Genomic DNA, 23,866 nt, shown 5'->3' with positions numbered 1-23,866 from the left:
CATTTACTTTCTTTTACAATGGACTAAAACAGCAGCTCCCAAACGAGGGTTGTGGTGCTTAGGAGTGCAGGCATACACAAATCAGTATAATAAATGGATGCAGACCAGAAGTGGGATTGCAAGCAATTGTGAGCCAACTGCAAGTTGTATCTTTTTACTACTGCTCACAGCAGTGTGTGACATGTACTATTCACCTAGTTTCTATATTATTCAGGTTAAAAAAAATTTACACATTCAGATTATTAAGCACTACAAATACTTCCAAACTGTCACTCTTATTGGTTTTTATTTTTAAGAATAAAGAAGCTAAAATCATATTGGGAAAAGAGGCCAACTGTAAAATGTATTTCAACATGTTCAATCTATAGTCATGTTAATAAATACATTGGGTTAATAAAATATCTACTGAAAACAGATCAATAGCCAAGTGTAATAATCTCTTTCCTGTTTTACTGTATCTCAAGTAAGTAAATCAAATTCATCATCCGTTGGATGGGCCATTCCTTTAGAAGCACTATTACAAACACTGTCTGTAATAAAATTCTACTGTAGCAGAGCATTTCCTTACAATCAGTCACAATTAGTAGTGACATATCTTTAGGGTTCAAATAAAATTATATATTTACATTTATGAGTTATCAATAATTCTTAAAATCAGACATGAACTTTTCCTCAATTGTTTGAGGCTCAGGGTTATATGTTTATGCAAATAGAAAATAATCAGGTCTCAAAAAGTGTCTCCAATTATATCCATGACTCTTATTTTTAAAATGCATTTGAATTTGGTTTTTACAAATGTTCTGGGCATTTGTCCTTCAAATTGAATAAAATGCAACATAAAGGTAAGTTCAAGCTTCCTTGACCTACTCAATCAGCTAGGAACAGTTAAAAAAAATAAACTCAAGTGTTCATTCACATTCCTTACCAAAAAATTAGGGAAAACAGTGGCTTTGATGTAATGCAATACTAATTATATTACATTACTAATTACATTTGAACAAATAAAACTTAAAATGCATTTTCCATTGATTTGTTATACCCGATTTAAGTTATTACAAGGACCAATTCATATCAGAACTTCTAAAATTCAGCTTATTTTCATGAATATGCTCCAGCTTTCACAAGTAAATTAAACTTCCCACTTCTGCCTAGAGGAGCGTGTTCAGATGTAAAAGGAGGGACTTCTATTGCAAATCACAAATCCAGGTTTGTAACACCGTCCCTTTGGCAAATAGGGCCTATTCCTGAGCTTTTCAGTATCTCAGTTTCCAGGCAACCAATGGTAATGGAAGGTCCAAACTTCTTTTCCGTTAGGGTTAGACACCTGGAAGAACTAAGAACCAGATTTTTAAAGGTACATCAATACCTGCACTTGTGGCATCTTCAAGCTTTTCTAGACAACTAATGTCAATTGATTTCAGGAAGTCAGGTGTCTAGGCACTTCTGAAAATCCCCAGTACATGATTACTAGGGCTGTGTGAAGCTTCAGGTGCTGATTTGATTTGGAGATTCGGCCCGATTCAGTGACCAAATCTCCAAATCCAAATCGAATCAGGGGACCAATTAAAAGGTCTGAATCGATTTGAAGCTCTCTGAATCTTCGGAAAAGATTCGGAGCGGTTTGATGTTTTGAGCAGGGAGCTGGAGCTGGACTTGGAGCTGGTAAGTAAGGGGTAGGGGAGGGGGAGCAGGAGGAGGGGGGAGGGGACCATGGGGGGGCTCCTGCCAGGCCGCATCCCCTGTATGCTCCCCCAGCACCCCTCCCCCTCCCCCTCCATGGCTGCCCCGCCCAGCCCAGCTCCCAGTGCTTTAACCCCCCCCCACCCCGACTCACCGGGTGCTGCCAGGTTGGGGGGAGGATCCCTGCTGCCCCTCACTGCCCCATGCTGCGTGGGGGGTTTGTCACGAGCCCCCTTACTCCCCTCCCACTCCCCCAGCCCCCCTATGGCTGCTCTGCCCACCCTAGCTCCAGCCCTTTAAGAAAAAAAAAAAAAAAAAAAAAGAAAAAAACCTGGGTCTCACCAGCTCCTGCAGTGGCCTTGGGGCTTGGGGACATGGCATGGAGCAGCAGAGATCACTCCCCGCCAGGCAGGAACCGGTGATCCTGGGGTTTTTTCATTTTTTTTTTTTCCTTAAAGAGCCAGGAGCTGGGGTGGGTGGGGCAGCCACTGCTGGGGCTGGGAGAGCGGGTGGGGGATGGGCCTGCATTATTCAGAGATTTGGCAGCAGCCAAATCTCCAAATCAGAATCAGCCAAATTGATTCGGGACAGTGATTCAAATCACCGAATGGAATCACTGTCCCCCAAACTGGCTGAATCCGAATCCAAAGTGAATCCTAGCCACTTTGCACAGGCCTAGTGATTACTCTACATCTTTATTCACCTCAATACTTTTGAAAACTTGTCCCCAAGCCTTCAGCAAAATCTGCACAGAGATTTTCCTTTCAGGTAGCTGACCTTACGGTGAGAGGAAAACAGCAACAGCATGTCACAAACAGTTTGGTTAACAGTGTTAAAAAAGCTCTCTACTACAATACTTCAGCTATGATGCCAGAATGTGCTGATAAGAATACAAGGGCAAAGGTTACTCTCTCCCTCCACGCAAAGATAAACACATGAATGGCAGTAGAAACTGAGTAATGAAAACAGTTTTATTCATACTAAAAAAGAAAGGTTAAACAGAAATGGCTCTACTTATCAGAATCTCTATATTAGTAAAAGCTTTTTGAAACAAAAATAGAATTAATCTGTAAATACATACCACAAGAAGGTCATTAAACAAAAATATTTCTCGCTGGTGCAATCCAAGCTTCTGAGGTTTATTTGGGTCTGGAACTTCAAAGAGCCTACAGTAGCAAACAAGTCTCCGGTGGGGTAGAGAGAGAACCTATGATAGATAGAAAAGTCCATTGCTTATCTCTGTTAATAAAGAGTGCCTATTTTGCCTAGTCTTCATTCTAATACTTCTTATATCCTTAAGACCTTGAGACCAATGGTAGACTGTTTTTCACATCAAAGGATGAACAATCTAACAACACAGATCTATTTACTACAGTCTCTCAGTGATATGAAACATAATGAAATCATGATGTCAAATATTCTGTAGGGATTTGTGTATCCTGCACAGTCAAGCAAATGGATCAGTGGTCGGGCTCAGGCCTTCGGTAAAACAGTAAAGGAAAAACTAAAAAGTGTGCTCACAAAGCAAAACATGTTTGCTTAACTGCACACTTTTGTAGTAGGTCTGATACTAAACAAGGACTGCAAAATTATTTCAGCTTTTGCAAGATGGTGAATGCCCCAGGGTTTTGGTTTCTCTTTTTGTCATCAGAGTTGAAAATTCAATTTGTGCATTCATGAAATCAATGAAAATCTGACATCAGAAAAGAAATAAATGCATTCTCAGTCTAAGTTCTTTTTCATGCAGACCAGATATCTGAGAATTACTTTCCTTTTCCTTACTTGAAATATCTTTGCCTAACTCATCTACAGAAAAGTTATTTCTCAACATACTGAAGCTGTGTGTCTTTTAAATGCAAATGAAATTATCCTGGCAATCATCCTAGGAAGGGCCACTTTAAACTTTTTAAAAGTACAGTAGAGAATATGCATTTACTACTACATTTATACTTCTTATTTTAAATCTCCTAGTCTTCCGTAAGAGCTGGTTACAATATCCAATTCTGTTTGGAGATAGATTTATTATGCAAAGGACGAAGATGATCAGAGATCACTAGTAGGTACTCACTTTACATCTAAGCCAGTGCTTCTCAATTTTTTTTCATAGGGTGTCCTATATTTTAATTCAGAGATTGAAACATGGACAGAACATGGACATAGACACCGATCCCCTCCTATGTGTCGCCTCATAGTGTGCCATTCTGACCTTGCAGAAGTCAGAATTTCTCCAAGACAATCCCTGTACACCAATCAATTATTTTCCTGGGGTTTTTGCTAGGGGAGCAGTTTTAACCTTTGGCTAATGCTGTAGAAGAGTCTGATGGAGGACACTGAAAAAAGGTACTTAAATAGTTTTTCCTTTAGCCCAACTCTGCCTACTTTTGTTAGGTAATCAGTTTAATATGGGCTTCCAGAGAAGGGAGTGTGAGCAGTGATTGTGCATTCTTCTCCATCTTCAGGAAGACCTATTTCTCCTAGGGACTGGCAGTTTTGGACCTGCTATTGCCAGGGTGAACCCAGAAGCCTGATGAATTTCTAACCTGCAGCTGTAATTGAATCAAAACAATGAATTTTCATTCCTAACAATAAACAGAAGCCTCCCAATTTTTTTCAGTCTGATGGAAATGGTAAACATACGCTCATGACTAACAGATACTTTAGCTAGATGATTGAAACAGTTTAACATTATTTAACTACTTCTGCAGGGACAGGAGGAGGCTAAAGATTTAATGCATAACAGTAATGTGAAGGTACACTCCCAGAATCATTCTAGGCTTGAATAATACAACAGAAAAAAAAAGTCATAATAAAAAAAATATCACTAAGAATCAAATTTGTAAAATGACATTGGATTTTAGATTATAAGCACAGTACAACCCAGCATCCAGTGACAGGGAATTAGCATTGGTATTTGCTTTTCCCTGCCTTTAAACTCAAGGATTTTTCAACTCCTACTGACAGTGTTAATATAAAATTTAAAAAGTGGCAAAAGTGGAAAAAGACAAATCAGTTTTAGGGTTATTATTGCTTTTGCATAGAACTCTAATTCGCATTTAATTCTTGCTGCGTTCATCTATCTTGCCTAAGAAAGCCGTGAATTAATTCGTGATATCATCCTACAAAACAATTAATACTGAAGTGTACTAAAAAATGACTGAAAACTGAGGGCCATGTGGCAAATCCATGCCTTTTGAAAACAAACTGATTCAATTTTCATGTTTGCAAATAGATGCTTAAGTGATGGCTAGATCAAAAATGCATAAATAAGAAGGGAATTAATAAAACAATTAATCTAAAATTTTCCAGGCAACAAATTATACATTTTTAGTAGAGCTTTAACCCAAGAACCTGAACTGGAGTTTGTGTTTCTGCTTTGTTAAGGACAGCAAATGTTTTCTTGAAATAAACTACTTCAAGGTGACCACATTTTGAAAAATAGCTAAAGTTCGATAGAAAATGTTACTGCCGTTTAGCAATAATCCTGCATATTAAACTACTGTTACTTCTGATTAATGTGGATTATAAATCATGAATCAATATGAAAAGAAATACCTACACAACCAAGTCCGTGATGCAGAGATCCAATCTACAGTAGAAAGACACATACAAGTTAGTTAAATTTCAGAGAAACAGTGCTATATCATAGCAAGTAAATACTTCATGGTCTTCTTGGACACTTTTACACTTGGTCCAATGCGTTCTGATGAATTGAGTCTGCTGGAGCATCTCATGTATCAGCATCCCTGCATTTCAAAATGGCAGCAGGGGCACTTTAACTAAAGCTCATGAAGTAAGCTTTAGTTAAAGCACCCCAGCTGCCATTTTGAACTGTGGGACACTGAATACACAAGACACTCTGTGTGTTTTAGAGTGATTCCTGAGAGCCACTTTAATTAAAACGCATTCCCCGCACCCAGGAGCACATGTATAGGTGTCCACTATGACCAAAACCCTATAAAGTAAAAACAAACGTCTCTAGGAATAAAGAGAATTAGCTATTTCTGATACTTACTTTTACAAAATAACCCCCAACCCCTAATTAAGGCCTGTGCCTCCAGGAAAGCTGTTCAGTGTTCTTATCTCCATTCATTTGACGGGGTAAGAACAATGAGGGATCAGGCCCTAAGTTTGGGATATTATTTGCCTGAATCAGACAGAAGCCAGAAAAAAAAAACAGCCTCTGCAGAATCACAGTAAACTAAAAGGCCTGATTTTGAAAGGTTGAGATTTTTCTTCTTTCTGAAACACATTGAAATAATGTTTGGTACTGAAGGAAGCTACAGCTTTCTCATAACTTAGAGATGATACAGTTTTTCTCCCACCATCCTTTCCACTTCTTTCTGTAGGTCCTCCCTCGTGTCCAGATTCCTTCCCATATGTGACAATTCAGAATATTTTTCTCACTGTGGTACACTTTAAAACAGGAGTGGGCAAAATATGGCCTGTGGGCCAGATCCGGCCCACGGAGGGTCTTTGTCCAGCCTGCAGCAGGTCCTTCAGTACCACCTGACTCAGGCACGGTCCAGCCATGGTGTGTCCTGCTGCCTTCCAGGCACGCAGCAGGGCTGGGGAGGCTCCATGGCTCGACTGCCTTTCTAGGCAGCCCAGGTGGTGGCGGCTCCTTCTGGCTGCCACCAGTACCACCGATGGCCCCAGCCCTGTGGTACTGGTGGGGACCTGTCCACATATCCCCGCCCCAGCCTGCCCCAAGCCTACTCCAGGCTTGCCTACCCAGGGTCAACAGCAGCAGAAGCTGGGCAGAAACTGTTGCTCAGCATAGGAGAAAAGCAGCCCCTCCCTCTTGCTGTTGCAGGGCCCTTCCTGCTGCAGTTGCCCAGAGCCCACGGTGGGCTGTCCTGTGGGTGCTCTGCGCTGCCAATGCTGCCCCACTGGGCAGCCCAAAGGTGGTGGTAAGGGCAGCAGAGATGCAAGGCAGCCCAGTGCAGGCTCCAGGTGCCTGCAGCAGGAAGGGCCTGGTAATTGTGAGGGGGAGGGGCTGCTTTTCCCCTGCACTGAGCAACAGTTGTTGTCCAGCAGTCTACTGCTCCTGCTGAGCCTGGGTAGGTGAGTCCAGAGCAGGCGCAGGGTGGGCCAAGTTGGGGCTGTGCAGCGTGGGTCCCCATTGGTACCATGGGGCAGGGGCCAGCAGCAGCAGCACCTGGAAGGAGCCACCGCTGACTGGGCTGCCTAGAAAGGCAGCCCAGCTGCAGAGCTGCCCCAGCCCTGCTGCATCCCCAGGGGCCGGCAGAATGTGCCACAGGTGCGCGGTGCAGAGTAGGCATGGGGCAAGTTGGGCTGTGCGCATGGGTTCTGGCTCGTCTGCTCTTGTGGGGCGGGGCTGACCAGCTCAGAGGGGTGAGCACAGGGGGCTCTCATGAACACCTCACCATACCCACAAACCCTCCCCCATAAATCCAACAAACACACCCTCCCACACACACAATCACACATTCCACAAACACCACGCCTAACCACTGCACCCTCCCCCACACTTCCCCACACGCACACCTGCATGCCTCTGCAGGGAGGCCCGCTCACTGCTATGCCCACCACACACATGCACTCAGACCCCACCACACACACCTGCCCACACACCTTCCCAGCCACCCTCCCTCTCCATACACTCCACAGCCCCCCACAAACCCTATACCCACACCCACCCACACATCCCCACAAACACATGCCCCCAGAAACCCCTTATACCCAGCCACCCACATATATCCCCACACCCCAAATACATACACATCCACAAACACCCCCCCACAGACCCGCACAAACCCCATAGTCACCCAGCCATACCCCCCACACCTCCCCAAAATATACAAGAGTAAGACTTCATTTGGAGCTATTATGCAATCATCTCTATATACACTATGCAAACACACACAAATCAAGACAAAAATACTTTTAAAACTAGAATTAAAATGTTATTTTCAATGTTTGATTTTTAGTATAAAATGTGCTTTTTTCTGGTTCCAAGATGGCAAACCCCCTTCCCAAAAGGAATACTTCCGGCAGTAAAGGTGAGGGGTTAGGGGGCGGGATTTCCAGGTCCAAGGTGACCAGGGGGCAGGGCTACCCTTGTGGCCCTCAACAGCTCACCAAAACTTGTTAAGCAGCCCTCCAGCTGAAATAATTACCTGCCCCTACTTTAAATTAAATGGCATCATCTCAAGTGTATTAAATAATACTTAGTAGTAATCATTAGAATGTAAAGAGCTGATTCCCAAATTTGTTTCTAGACAGCAGTTTTCACAGTAATATCACTTCCTGCTCCAATCTACATTGGCTCATAAACCCAGCTGTGAGGAGGAGGAAATACTGACACTAGTACAAACCTCATTACTGTGGTAACTTAAGAGTCTTCACTGATGGCATTTTCTAAGCTTTTAAGACATCACACTTTACAGAAGCATACTCTAATAATTTTTAAATTTAATAATTAAAGCTGTAAGCAGTTTTAGAGCCTAAATTTAGGACTGAGACAGTGACAGGGAAAATGTGTTTCCAAATTTTTACCATTTTATTTAAAAGATAATTTTAGCATTCATAATCCTACCACCAATGGTTATAAGCTACCATTTGTGCTAGAGTGCGAAGTCATATTCATACGCCTAGTGAAAATCATATAAACATGGCCATCCTGTCAGGAATGTATTACTTTGATGTACCTTCCTTTTTTATCCCTGTCTAGCCTAAATTACAGATATAAGTAGTCATCTTTGGTAGCATAACTTGAGCAACAATATTCAGTCATTTAGCATAATAAGCACAAATTTCAGGGCAAAATTAACTCACCGGTTTCTTTCCTACTATGAGTTTCTCAACCTTTTGGACCTGGGATACATGATCCTCATTTGTCTTCAGTTCCCGTTTGCGAATTCGTTCATAAATCCCAATCAGCATCTCTCGTGGGATATCTTCACCATCATCTACGCCTGTAGAAACCAACAACTCACATTACCACTCTGGCTTACAGTGACCTGCCTAGCAAACACTGAGACCTCTCCCAATTACAGCTCAATAATGTGGATCTCTCAGCAAGGTGAAGCATAAGGACACAGATACTTTGCTTACAATATTAGTAGTGAAGCAGAAGTTATCTAGTTTATATGGATCACTGACATACCTGTTAATCTGAGTTGTAATATTACATGACTGACTTATCTTGCTAACAAGAAATAAAGATAAGCCCTTTTCTGATTTCATCATTTTTATACTCTTACAAAAGAAGAAAGCATTGTTATATTAAAAAGGTGTTATTTCTCACACAATAATCGCTGTCCACTGATAAAATATTCAAAGTATGAGCTATAGTTTTGCTTTTTCATTTTTGTTTTTAATCATCATACATGAATTGACCCGTAACAAGGGTAATTTCCCATACAAATGTTCAAGGCAAACAAGAGCAAAATCAAACTACCAAAATTTCAAAACTGAAGTGAATTTAATGCATTGAATACTGGCAAAACTCACAGGGCAGGTGTAGACGAAATGGGGGCCCTAAATTCAAGCGGTGGGTTTTTAAAAACACAGCTTCAATTTCAGGCCGATTAAACCCCCGTGTCATGAACACACCCCACTGATTTACCTACCTCTCCGACAGCGGGGAGGGGAGGGCGAGCTGCTGGCGAGCGAAGCAGTCCCTGGGCTGCAGGGCAGGAGAGGGGGGGCTGGTGCTCCCCTCCACAGCAGCAGCAGCCTTCACCCAAGCAGCACCCACCCACAGACACCTGGGTCGGGCGGTCCCGGGGGGCACCGCCACTGTAGAACGAAGCACCAGGCCCCAATGTAGCTCAGGCAGGCAGGCTCCGGGGGGGGGGGGGGGGGGGGGATCAGGCTCGCTGCTTTTCTTGGGCAGAGCCTGCCTTCCCAGGCAGCTGCCAGGCAGCCTGCAGGGCTTCTTGCAGAGCCCCTGAACTGCACAGAGCCTGGTGCTTCATTCCGCAACTGTAGGAGCAGGAAACTAAAACTCCTCTGAGGAGTGGCTCTGAGGAGTTTTAGTTTGTTATGCCCCAAGTCATTTAAGGTGCATTACGCCACAGAATTTCCTACTGCGGCTGGAATTAATGTGCAATACACCGCCAAGGTGTGCAAACAATGACACCATTAAAGTGCTGCAAAAGCATTGAGCCTGCTTTAAAGTGTCATGCACACACGTCCTTTGTTTCGTCTTCACAGAGCCTTATTAGATACTAAATTTCCCAATACAATATCAGACAGAACCGGTGCTCTTTTTCCAACCTGTTGCACCTATATTTCTCAGCCCTGACCTGCAGGAATCATATCTACAGGCAAGTAGGTAGTTTAGTTTCTGCGTTCACTCAGACCTTGGTCTCTCAAGGATATAAACCAGGGTGCCACCAATGGCAATTATGGTAATTTTTGTGACACGGACATTTAATCCATCAGAAGGTGAATGCCCACATTCTGCAAACTGATCTGTGCAGCAAATCTTTGTTTCAATGTGCAGTCTCATGAATCTAACACGTAACTCATTACACCTACTCCAGATAACAGTTTGAAATGCTAGCGACTTTTGGTCACTAATGACCTCAAGTGGATACTGAACTAGTTATCTCAAAATTGTGAATCCCATGTCCCTGGCTATATTTTTTTCTCTGACAATCTTAACATATCTTTATCTAAGTTATATCCATACATCTTACCCAAAATAAACTAACACTAAATACTGTTCTTTCTCTCCCATCAAATTAATTTGCTGTATCTTCTGCCATAATTATTAATTCATACCGTATAGGATGACATTAAATATCTATAATAGTGCACAGATTAATTCCTAAAAACAATTAATTAATTATTTCCTGTTTTTATATTAATTTCAAGAATAGTGAATTTACCATAGAAAAATACTTTATGCAATTTCACATAATAATCTTGTCATCATGCTGTGTTACTCTTTAGGGCTCAATAATTATTATAAGCATTAAAGCAAGCATTCAATGAGTGCTTTAAAATCTTGGAAACCTGCTCCTGAATACTTAGCTACCATCAACTGTATCTTTAGCATGTCAAATCTGCATGACAAACAGGGATTTTGGGGCTTTCTACCACAGGCTGTCTACATCTGAGTATTCAAATCTTTTTCCCATTTACGATGACAAAGATCATCTTCTCTTTTAATTGCAAACAAACAACATGCAAATGTTCCAAAGAGCACAATTTGACTCCCATTGATTTCATGTAACAGCTATGATGAAAATAAGGTAAAAAGAGGAAGGAATTCAATAAGACACGGCCTATAGTCGCATCAGTTCTGATATAATAATTACAGAGATATATTCTTAACTACTGTAAAAAGAATAAATATCAGGCCATTTTCAACCTAGTTCTTATGTGAATTTTACAAATTAAATTACAAAGCTAATTTAAATATGTGTACAATTTAAAGTTTCACCTAGGACTTAATGTCTGTCAAGTGTAGAGAGCCACAGTAAGTTTTAGAGAATGAATAGACAAATGATGCTTTTATTTTCAAGATCCGCAAGTCCAGGACTATCTCAGTATCTGTGTTTTTATTGGCATCAAGATGAGTCGACTGTGTCTGTACATATAAATGGGAAGACTAATGCGTCTGAATGTTGTAGACACAAGTCTGGCTTCTAATCTACTCCACTTTCCTCTTCCTGCCATGCAGCTCACTTTTCTGTGCCATCAAAAAAGAAATCACTAAAACAATATGGTGCTTACTGCTGCATTGCCCCTGAGAGCATCTGAAAGTCCATTCTGCACTGAACTGATCTCACATGTTGCTACATCCAGTGCTACCTTTCAGGTATGGACTATAATCGGATGGGAAATGGGAGTGGATCAGGATACACAGACTGCAAGGACACAACCTCTCTCCCTGGATCAGCTCCAAACTGGAGCTTGATCCCCAGCCTCCCTATTCAACAGCTAACTTCTCTTGGGTTGGGAGAATCAGTCTAATTCATGGCATATTGTGTGAAGAACCATGAGTTGGACTGGGGAGGTGCACTTCGGTTGTGTCCTATGGTGAAAGCTGTATGTTGCACAACTTGAAAGAAGTCCCAGTATGTTCACTCCCCCTACATGCTGGGGAGTAGGACGAGAGATTGTGAAGCTTCTCACCACCCCTTTCCAGGTACAGTCTGGTTCTCTACTCTCTGTGGAAGAGAACCACTGTAGGACAGCACAGGAGCTGGGCTGGAATTAAAATGCATTTCTTTTTAACATTGCTCATCTCTGGGAAAAAGAACTGGATTCATCAGGCCCTGGGAGGGAAACCAGGGCAGTAAACAAAGGCTGTGGACACATTACATGATTACTATAGAATGATGTATCTCCATTTTAATCCATAGTGAATTTCATCTGTCCTGAGGAGTGAATACACAACAGTTCTTGCAAACTGGCTGCCTGCAGTAGATGCTAGCACACCACCTAGCCACTGGGTGGCAAAGGAGCCAGTCTGCACTGAGCAAGCAGCTACCCAAGGGTGAAACTGACTAGGGGACAAGACACAACACATTCTACAGAGTAAGTTTCCCACAGAGCAGTTATATATTTTTCAAGAGATAACTTGGCCTTGGATTCAAATAATTTATTAAGTTGTAAGCCTATGCTTCACATGTTTACTACACTTACACTGTGTCGTAAAGCCAACTGACTAGACTTGATTGGAACCTACAAGAGGCCACTATCATGAGTTTATTTCCCAAGAGGCAAACCATGCAGGAAGTGGCTGGGCAACTTAACAGAATACACTGTATTCCCCTTTCACAAACACTGATTGCAACACCCAGTGACATAACTGGTCTTCTGTACCTTCTTTTACCAGGCAGACTTTACGGTAATAAGATTTTTTTCATTCTCATTCATGTATGTAAAATTATGAAAGTTATAAGTTGTCATCAAACCTCCACAAAGCATGTCAGCCTGCCAAGTTTCAATTATATCCAGGAAATTGGCACACTGCAAAGATGTGAATACAACGTAGAGAATATTTAGAACATATCTGAAGGGAGATGGGAACAAAAGGACCAGACAAAAGAACTTTATAATAGGGATCGGATATAGGCGACAAAGGATTGGAGGCTACATTCAGTTTTCACATTATGCCAGAGATAAAATTATCAAACCCAACTGTTTTTATACTAACATAAAAGCATGGTCAGTGAAATCATCATCAGGCTCTATATAGTTTGTCTTTGTCCTGGATGGTGTCTGAAGTAGTTCTACTTACAATCACAATTCAAATTTGCTCACCCCTTAGATTCTTGACAAAATCTTCAAGCTTCATTTTGCGTTCTGGTTTCACATTTGGGCTGTACATGTCTGTATTTAACAATATGATTGCAAAAGCTAGGATGAAGATGGTGTCAGGATTTCGAAACTGTCTCACAACACCTGGATTGCAGATACAATATCGCTGGCTATAAGAAGAAAAGAAAGGAAGTCTGTCAGAGCTAAGGATATCCATATACCTAAAATCAGACTAACAAACTATTATATTGAAGAGGCTGACTTTACATATATTTAGTTTAACAAACAAATTATTTGTTCCCTCACAGCTTTAGAGGAAATATTCTGGAATGTGAAGGCTTGTCTTTTCCATTTTTCACCCAAGAAACTCATTTGTTGGACCAGATTCCTACCTACTATAACTTTACCCCCTTCAATATTCCATTGGGTTCAATGAGGTTACACCACTTTATACCATTTAAAGAAGTGGCCCTCATTTTTAGATTGCTGTCACAAGATGATTTACATTATTTCTCCTCAGGGATTATAGAACATCTGTGTTAGCTTTAATAAGTTAATGTTTTCTGTTCCATTCTGCCAATCTGCAATAAGAGGTCAGTGGAGTACCTAGAGGTAACTGTGATGTACTTATCCTGTGCCCCAAGGAAACAAACCAAACACCTTAATTCCAACAATGAATTTTTGGTGACAAACATTTTAAAAGTACTTACAAAATCTTACCAATCAAACTGACACTGGAGGGAACTTTCAATTTGGAAGCAAATGAATAATAAAATAATCAAAATAAAAATTGTATAAATAACAGCAATAAATAAAACTTCTTTTTAATGTTAACATATCAAGTATTGAAATGTCTCATCACAAAACTGCATAAGAACTCCAGTCTTCATAAAGGCTGTGAAAATAAGAAAGGAATAGTTTATTTCTATCCAGCCGCCCTATCACTGACATTTCACAGCTGAGTGGCATCATGTGTTCATTAAATAACTTATTTCAATACCATACCTAAAAGCTTCAATGAGTCGTTCTACTTTCTGAGCTTCTCCTTGAACACGAATATGAGCCTGAAACTTCCTGAGTGCTTCATCCAGTTCCATTGCTGAGAAGTCCATCTCATCTACAACGCAGCTAGGACAAAACACAATACATTGTTAAATGTAAGATAGTTAGAAAAAACCCTGGCCAAATCTCCTGAATTCTCCACGTACAGGAAAATACAAAGGAAAAATACCTTTCAAAATGTTCAGCCAATTGCAATAATCATAGCTGAAAGCATAAAAAGCAAATTGCAAGGAATATATCATTTAGGGGCAAAAAATGAAGTAGATGTAAGCAGACCATAACTTTTCTTTATTGCACTGCTGCCGGCATGACAAACGCTGATCAATGTAAGAGACACCTTATTCCCCACAAATAATTGTAAGTTTTATATTCTCAAGCCAATCAATTATCACCAGTCAATATCTATAATAAAACAAAATAGTGATTCTATACTGATGAAAATTCTCATTTGCAAAACAACCTGCAATAGAGGGTTCCTGTACCATGCAGCTGTGAGTTCAGAAATTCTTGTGTGTTTATTATCTCAACTTGTTATGGGATTTTTCTACTTTTGCAATAAACTTCGTTTCCCCAATATACACCAAGTTCTCCAGTTAATGTTTGCTGAGAAAAGGTTACTTTCTTGTTTGGAATAAATGGTACTAAGAATGATTGAACAGGTAAGAGTATCACTGACAGGAATCATGTTGTTCTAACACATGATATAAAGACTACTTTTAAATCAAGATTGTGGGCTACTTTTTCTCACATTTGGCTGTTAGGTTTTAATGACTAAATGTGAAACATTGCAACTTACAAGGAAGTAATGTAGATGCTATAGTAAGAAAGTATGATCCAATTGAAAAGGCTTTTTATTAAATGGATTGGAGTGCAGTGACAAACTAGACTAGCTCATACATTTCTCTTGCAATAAAATTGTGCTACCATTAGTTCATTGCAGAGCTTTTTTTCACTTCAACTCATATATTTTCTTTTTTGTCCAAATGTGAAAGTAGGGAAATAAATGGACTGTACATTCCTCCTGTTACTCTTTGTCCATGCTGTAAAGTGAAGTCAATTCCAGAACAATCTTCACAAACATAACAGTAACTCAATTATAACTTGAGGGGTTTGGACCATTACACTCTATGGCCAGTGTTTGGACCAGCTGGAGTTAAAATGGAAACTGAAGAAATAAAGGGCATCTAGTATGGCTATGCAAAGCTCCAGATCACGATTTGGATTCAGAGATGATTCAGATGATTCAGAGGCCAAATCTATGAATCTGAATTGAATCGCTGGAAACTTTAGGCTTTCCGAATTGATTCGGAGCTTCCAAATAGATTCGGAAAAGATTCGGAGATTCGGCCATAGGGTATAATGGGGAATCAATGAAATATCTATAACTTTGTTGTGTTTTGGCTAATTTGGATGAAACAGGCAGGGATGGTAGCCTCTGCTGAGAGCATGACACATGACAAGTTTCAAGGTGATAGATGCAGCTTAAGGTGCAGTTTCCCAGAATCCCTTGCACCTATCTCCTTGAAACTTGGCAGGCTTTGTAAGTTTTGCAGTTTTCACCCCACAGTGGCTTAAACACACACACGTGACATGAGTTTTGATTTCAGGACTCTGAGGTGCAGTTTCCCAGAAACCCCTGAACCTATCACCTTGAAACCTGGCACGTCATGCTCTCAGCAGAGGCTACCATCCAAAAGACAGCAAAGTTATAGATATTTCATTGATTCCCCATTATACTCTATGGCCGAATCTCTGAATTGGCTCCAAAACAGGTCTGAATCCAAATCAGAACCAAATAGTTCCCTATTTGCACAGGCCTAGTATCTAGACGGCAAATATCCCACAACAGGAAACTGGATAATTCCTCCCAACCCCTTATCTATATAAGAGCAATAAGTCTGTGGTCAATGGCCCATGCCACAAGGAGAAGCATTAGCTTTCTGAGATTTTTACTACAGGTCATCACAAGTTCTTATAATGTGTGTGGTAGGGAAAGAGAAGGGAGCATATGGGCCTGAGATATGTCTACACAACAAAAGAAGGTGTGAATTTAGTGCATATGAACACCAGCTTTAACCTAGATAGCATGGGTAAGAAGAATAAGGAAGACCTGATGGTACAGAACTTAGTGTGGCCACAAGACTATTGCCGAAGTCTGTACTGCCCATCTTCACTGTGCTCTTTATACCTCTGCTGGCTAGACTAAAGCTGGAAGGAAGGGTACAATTGGACCTTCATAACTGCACTATTCTACAACTGCACCTTCATTGGTTGCATAGATAAACATGTAGAGCACCTTCTTGCCAGGTCTTATTCTTTCCTTCCCATTTCCTTGAAGACCTTAAACAAGGTAGAAAAAAGTGGGTAAAATTGCAGAGGAACATTCCATTTGGGCACTTCATCCATCAGCAATCTACCTGCAACTGCCTCTGAGTTTTACCTCCCTACTGTACTATGGGAAGCATGCAATGGTTTTAAATAATTCTGTAATTAATTGAAGTGTCAGGGGGTTAGAAACAATGTCACACTTTCCACATCACTGATGCTGGACTTTATAGAGGTTTTGTCTAGTTATTTCTTCAGATACAGCCATATGCATTTTTAAACATATAACTACACAATGATTTCATGTGTTAAATCAAAATGATTAAGTAGCAAGCCAGATCTTCAGCTGTCCTAGTATGGCACAAAGCACACTGGTTCGAGGAGAAAGTTGGCTTGGTGACTTCTTCAGCTGACCTAGCATCACTGGAGTACAGCAGTGTTTCAACTATACCCTACACACTCTTCATTTGCTCATCAAGGTTAAAACATAAACCACTAAGCCACCTCTACATCATCCAGGAATTCCCCTTACACTGGGAGAATCCCCAAGATGACAATCCTGGAACAGAACAAAGCAGTTGAGAGTGGCAGTGGGGGAGATGGGGACGAGGGGCACAAAGATACAGCCTGGAATTCAGGTTGTTTCTTTTTTAATGCTTTAAAATATTCCAATGGAAAGTAATTTTTAAACCATAAAAAATTTCCATGCACTACTGCATATTTAGGCTGCATATATGAGAACCAGAAAACGTGCCCAACCAGAAATGAAGTATAGTCCAAACTACAACAAATGAAAAGATATATACATTTTAACTACCTGTACTTAATTACAGTATTATGGGAATTATATCTGTGTTTAAGTATGACATCTAAGAAGAAGTATTTAGTTTTTTAGTGTCTGGAAGAGGCACCATTTTGTTGCAATGCAAGCAAATGCACGAGGGCATTTGTAACTGTTAGTTTTGCTAAAAATGTGTGCGTTTTCAGCCAAAATTCACCGAGCTATGAGTGAACTATATATGGTGGGGAATCTGTTACCTAGAACTTACTTAGTATATTCCAATTTTTTTAATGTGACTGGTATCAAGTTACTGTTAAAACAGATTAACTACAGGAAAAATAGTGTTCAGAAGTCACAGTCGAGTGCATGGTCTTGTTTTTGACAATTTATTCACCCAGGAAATCTTATTACAAATACAGCATCTAGCTAGCAATGAGATTCTGCTTCTTAACCCTGTAAAACAATTTTAAAATTGATCATGATTAGCTGCATGATTAAAAAAGTTAGTCACAATTAATCGTGATTTTATTTGCACAGCTAAAAACTAAAAGTGATGCACAGAAAATTTCAAAATTATACAAAATTATGTAGGTACTTTGTATGGCTGGGGGGTGGGGGTGGGGTATGTGTGCAGGGGGAAATTTATGAAGGTGTGGGTGGCTATGGGTGTGTGTATAGGGTTCAGAGCCTGGGGATGGGAGGGGAGGAATCCCCACATGCCCTGGCAAGATGTGAGGAACTGTGGGTCAGGAGTAAGGAGCAGCAGCAGGGCTGGGGGGGCTGTGGCTTGGGAGTGAGGGGAAGACACACACAGACAGCACCCAGCAGGTAAGTCTGTGGAGGGGAAGAGGAGGAGGGAGAGGGAATGGGCGGTGCAGGGTGGGGTGAAAAATAGAGGCCTCCACAGTAAGGGAGGCAGTGGGGCACGGCTGGGGTGAATGGAGGCTCAAGGCCAGGGTGGGTTGTCCACCCCCAGAGGAGGCATGGGGGGCATGTGCCCCCCCCTCCCAATTTGTGCGGACAGAGGCGGGCTGCCTGCTGTGAGCTGGGGCTCTGTGCCCTGCTACCTTTGCCCTGGGAGCCATGCTCTGGCTGCGCATCCCCTGTCCACCCGACAGTGGGAGGCACAACAAGGCATCGCATGGCTCCCGGGGCAAAGGCAGCAGGGCACAGAGCCCCAGCTCATAGCCTGCCTCTGCCCCGTTCACAAATCTGGAGGGCACATGCCCCCCATGCCTCCCCAGGGGTGTGTGCAGTGGCAGGGAGCCAAGCCCCACACAGGCGCCCCTGGACAAGACACCCGCAGCTCTGTCTCGCAACCTGTCCTGGCCCCGAGGGCCCATTCACCCCAGCACCTGCCCCCCTCTCTCCCTCACCATGGGGGCCCTAATATGCCCCCCCACCCCTTCCCTCTCCTCTCACCCCTCCCCTCCACAGAATTACCAGTACAGCACTGCTCTACACACAGCCGGGCTGCATTCCTGGCCGCCTGCAGGCTGTGGCTCCTTGTGTGTGCCTGTGTGCACCCCCGCCCCGCCCTTGTCCTGCTGCAGCTGCCTAGAGCCCATGCCCGGGCTGCCCTGCAGTCCTGTCCACTGCCACTCCTACCCCACTGGGTGGCCTGTAGGTGGCAGAGTGGAACCTGGGCGCACGCTGCAAAATCACATGCACAATTAACACATTAAAAAAATTAATGCAAGAACCAATTAATGTGTTAATTGCGCACATTAACTGCAATTAATTGACAGCCCTATTAAAACTGTACCCTCCCTGGCTCACCACTTTGTTTTAAACATTAGCTAGCTAATATACATGCCTTGGAAAATCTTCACCCTTAACTGTCAGTGGTATAGCTAAAAGAATTGTGGCAAATCGTTGAAGTAACTAGCCAGACTTTATATGCATACCTTTGAATTAAATTCTGCCCCTTTTGTAGCTTGCTGTAGGAGGGTAGACTACTGAACCTCACTCTGGAAATGAACTAAGGGTATAGCCTTAATCTCTGAGGCACCCTGACAATGCAACATGAAAATCTAGATGCTGTGCACCCTACTTGTCAGGGTGATGACTAGATTTCCTATATCGGAAATAAGGAGACTTGTGTCTCCTAACGCAAACAAGAACCTAGTCACTCGGTAGGAATGTGTCTATAGCTAGCTATTAGGAAATGCTAGACACAGAGGTATATCTCAGCTCCAGATCCTTCTCAGAGAAGGCACTTCTTCATGTGAAGGAGAGAGAAGAGACACTATCTAATACTTAACTTCAAGACGGATGATGAATACTCCCAGCTTGGCCTACCTATAACATAGTGATAAGTGTATGCTCCTGACAGGTGACAGGTTGTACATTTCAATCTACTCAGGAAGTTGGGTACCTAACCTTCTCCTTAACCTCCTAACCGGAGAGATTCAAACCCACATTTTCCAACTCTTGGGAAAATACCCCAACTACCAGGCTATTGGCTGGATTGATTATGCATTTTACATTAAACAGTAATTGGCTAGGGAAAAAAAAAGCACCAGAAAATACCCTTGAATGGGATGCAGGGATTAGAACACAGAACTCTTACATATAAACCTAAGCCCCTTGGCTGTTGCAGCAGGGCCTCTTGTATGTCCTCACTCCCTACTCCAATGAATTTTGTGAGTGACAGAGATTGAAAGGGAGGGATGAAGAATTCACAGACCTGGCCTAGCCTATATCCCCAGTGGTTAGGGCGCTCTCCTGGGAAGTGGGAGATGTGTTTAAATTCTTTCAGAAAGAGGGGGGCCTGCAACTCAGATATTCCACTCCTTGGTGAACTGCTCTTGCCATCTGCCACCAGGCAAAGGGTAGCTACCACAGGCATTCCCTCCTCTGCCTGTGTTTTGTACTGAACTGCATGCATGCTCCCAGCTACAAAAGGGGCTTACCATCATCTGTTTCTGCCTAAGGACAAGAACATAGGTGGTGTCCAAGAAGCTTCCAGCACTGATCTGGATCACAACAGAGATTAGGTGGAAGTAAGGCATTTAGATGTCTGATTTGGTCCATATCTGAGCATGTATGTAGGTGCCTAGGGATTTTATCAGGCCAAAATGAAGAGACCTAATGAATCTAGCTACCCAAGTGATTTTGTGGCCAGTATGTGGGGTCAATTAGAAGTGTCCTTTGTGATTTTGGCACATAAGTCCCACTGAGATGTATACAAGGTTTGTTAGAGTCCGTCCCTAAATGTATTGCACGCATTTGTGTGGAGTCTGTTCAGTTAATTCTCTAGTTGTCTGTATTTTAGACAAGACAGTTTACACATAGAAGACCAGTCTAAACAAAGATCTCTGCCATGTGTATAAGTGCAAATAATGACATGAATACACTGTTCAACTGGTATAGCCAAGAAACAAAACTTCCATCAGGAACAATTTTAACATAATTTCTTGTACATAAGCTATACATGGTAACATTTGAATCTGCACATTTAAAAAGAAAACAATGCTACAGGCAGGCAACATCATCTTATGAAAAGCTGGCACAGGATTTTACTTTTGCCTTCATTCTGGTCCTTTCAATTGTGTATTGTCATGGTGCACTGAATTTCCACAGTATAGATAAAAGAAAAAACTGTCACTCTGACATTATCATTTAAATGATCCTTATTAGTCTTTGGAATTCATGATTAATTTAGGCAGGTGGTAAGGAAGAATCTAGGACAGGATAACCATTAGGCACTACAGGTTCTGGTGTAGAGGCACAAGTTTTTGGGTGATTTGATGGCCCCAGATGTTTAAGCGAACAATCTTATCAAAGGGGCTGAACTGCCAACCCAAATCTCTACAAATGCCAAGGTGGCCTTACAGCCATCAAAACCCCCCACAAAAACCCAAAATGTGTTTGAAGATAATCATATTCTAAAAAAATACATCAGACATAACATAAGTTCTGGGTTCTGAGCCCTTGTATTCACATTTCCAACCTTCCATTGCACATGCATAAGACCTAAATATTTACTCATCTCTTCTTCTCTCCCCACCCCACGATCATTTTTTCACGTGGTTACATGGCTCTGGAGCCTGTGTGTTAAGAGGAACATGAAGCACAAGACTTGTGAAAAAGTTACAGGAGTTAGTAACACTTACTGGGGGCTCTTGGGGTTTGATCCACCTCCCTCAAAGTCAGTGGGAAATCTTCCCTTGATTTCAAAGGGGATGGTTCCAAGCTTTGCTCAAAAAATGATTTTTAATAGCTTTTAGGTTTATAAATCTCCCATCCACCCCAAACCTAATAAAGTATGGGCTAGATATCAAGTCTCAGAAATTTCGGTAAAAAATGTGCAGTTAGAATTGTTTGCTTTTCACAGTGGGAAAAATATCTTTATGTACCTAGTGTGCTCACATAGCCTGTTAAAAAGAATCTCCACTAAATGAAACATCAAATCATTTCAAGTAACTGAAAACAACTTCCCTCTTCACTCTACCCTTAACATATAGTATTTGAATGTCTTTTCCAAAGTGTCAGTGACTTGATCTAACCATTTTACTTTTGTCTTGCTTTTGGGGGGGGGGGGGGGGAACGTCTGATTATCTTAGCATTTGCAAGAGATTCCCACAGATCCACGTTGAGAAAAGTGCCCACATTAAAGCCCCTGTACCTCTCCTAGGTGAGTTACTTTGTTCTGAAACAGTGATAGTTATTTTCATGTTCCATTACTTACAAAGTCTTGTGGAGCACATAATGTTATTTTATTTCACGCTGTAAATTATTTTAGAGCTTGTGGAAGGAAAAATGTCCAAAATTAATAGACAGTATTGTCGCCAATGAGATTATGCCATAAATTTAGAGTAAATCTGGACTCCTATAGAGTATATAAATCTTTATAAGCATCCTATTGCTTCAATTTTGTTGAGAAATGTTAGCATTTTGGAAAATAATGGAAAGGATTTGTTTGTGCATGATTTCCTTTTGTTAATCCTCATAGTACAGTGCTTTTTTTCTACATTGACAGGGCCTTTATTTTATGCCCAAACTATTAGCTGAACATCAGCTCCTTGAAGTGTCTTATAGAGCCCACCTGAATATCACTTCATTTACTAAATATGAATATAAATATGAACCACACCATCCTCTCATACAGTACTCACTCTAATACGTCTCGGTTGAATTGCTTCTGTCGATTGCCCAGAAACTCTCCAATCATCTGTCTGCTGAGTCCTTTCCTTTGCAAGAGAAAGTGCGCAACACCAACTGGAGTGTCTGGTACAAACCCTCGCTCAATAAGGTACTGGACTCCTTTTTCAGGTTTTCTGGAAGAAATATAAATGCAAAACACTTATTTTCTTAAATTATTTCCATAAAATGCATAGGTGGTTTTTGAGTTTTCTCCAACATTTCATATATTCACAAGTCACAATAGATTGGCTGAGTTAGAAGCTGGATCACTATAGTTTTAAGATAAAATAGTGATATTGTAGAACATGTGAGATTATTTATTTTCAATGATGTCCTGGCATGAAAAGATTTTCATGGTGAAAAGGGATTATAAATCTCCTCAACTGTGTTTCTACAGCATTCCTCTAAACTAGATTAATTATTCTTTCTGATCCTTCCAAGAGCAAGGCTTCCCACTCAACACACTTTAACAGCTTCAGACATGGAAGCTAATCCACTATAAGCTAGACTCTGCAATATCAAGAGTGCAATGCCCTCTGAAAACACGAAGTTAAAAAACAAAACAAAATCAAATTAGATACAGTCTCTCACTTCCAAATGTTTATTTCAGATAATTTACAGAACAAAGTCAGAGGCATCTAAGATGTTAAGTCACAAACAAAAGAATCAGAAGACAGGGAAGCAATAGAAAAAATAACCAATAGAAAGGTGCGAGAAAATGTTAAGTTAAGGCCTCTACTTTAATTTAAAGCTTTTCCCAGATTCTCAGTTTGTACGGTATACAAGCTTTGAGTCAATTATGCTCACATCTTCTAGGTCACTTATGAATGTGTAATTTATATTCTTTTACATATCAGTAATAAGTGTCTCTATTCATTTTCAGACCCTACAAAGACAAAAGGCACATGGCCAGTTTGCCTAGTAAGCATGCCGAAAAATACCCCCTGCTATAAATATTTTGTGTGTATAGTTATATAGATTCATAGATGTTAGGGTTGGAAGGGACCTCAATAGATCATCGAGTCCGACCCCCTGCATAAGCAGGAAAGAGTGCTGGGTCTAGATGACCCCAGCTAGATACTCATCTAACCTCCTCTTGAAGACCCCCAGGGTAGGGGAGAGCACCACCTCCCTTGGGAGCCCATTCCAGACCTTGGCCACTCGAACTGTGAAGAAGTTCTTCCTAATGCCCAATCTAAATCTGCTCTCTGCTAGCTTGTGGCCATTGTTTCTTGTAACCCCCGGGGGCGCCTTTGTGAATAAATCCTCACCAATTCCCTTCTGTGCCCCCGTGATGAACTTATAGGCAGCCACAAGGTCGCCTCTCAACCTTCTCTTGCGGAGGCTGAAAAGGTCCAGTTTCTCTAGTCTCTCCTCGTAGGGCTTGGTCTGCAGGCCCTTGACCATACGAGTTGCCCTTCTCTGGACCCTCTCCAGGTTATCCACATCCTTCTTGAAGTGTGGCGCCCAGAATTGCATGCAGTACTCCAACTGCGGTCTGACCAGCGCCCTATAGAGGGGAAGTATCACCTCCCTGGACCTATTCGTCATGCATCTGCTGATGCACGATAAAGTACCATTGGCTTTTCTGATGGCTTTGTCACACTGCCGGCTCATGTTCATCTT

At 41.6% G+C, this 23,866-nt stretch overlaps 1 protein-coding gene across 9 annotated transcripts in view; it reads right to left on the bottom strand.

The window, feature by feature from the left end:
- Positions 1 to 23,866, bottom strand: part of IQSEC1 (IQ motif and Sec7 domain ArfGEF 1) — a 707,630-nt gene that overhangs the window by 20,619 nt on the left and 663,145 nt on the right. For all 9 annotated transcript variants that reach the window (XM_059715837.1, XM_059715838.1, XM_059715839.1 and 6 more), the window contains 6 exons: positions 22,213 to 22,374; positions 13,930 to 14,052; positions 12,928 to 13,094; positions 8,479 to 8,618; positions 5,237 to 5,266; positions 2,762 to 2,887 (listed from right to left, as the gene is read on the bottom strand). In XM_059715837.1, the coding sequence (XP_059571820.1) occupies positions 2,762 to 2,887; positions 5,237 to 5,266; positions 8,479 to 8,618; positions 12,928 to 13,094; positions 13,930 to 14,052; positions 22,213 to 22,374 (748 nt within the window). The remainder of the gene's footprint in view (positions 1 to 2,761; positions 2,888 to 5,236; positions 5,267 to 8,478; positions 8,619 to 12,927; positions 13,095 to 13,929; positions 14,053 to 22,212; positions 22,375 to 23,866) is intronic.

Source organism: Alligator mississippiensis, chromosome 12 (assembly GCF_030867095.1).
Source record: "Alligator mississippiensis isolate rAllMis1 chromosome 12, rAllMis1, whole genome shotgun sequence".
In the NCBI taxonomy this organism is placed as follows: domain Eukaryota; kingdom Metazoa; phylum Chordata; order Crocodylia; family Alligatoridae; genus Alligator; species Alligator mississippiensis.
The sequence above is the reverse complement of the archived record's forward strand: the minus strand, read 5'-3'. Positions and strand labels throughout refer to the sequence as shown.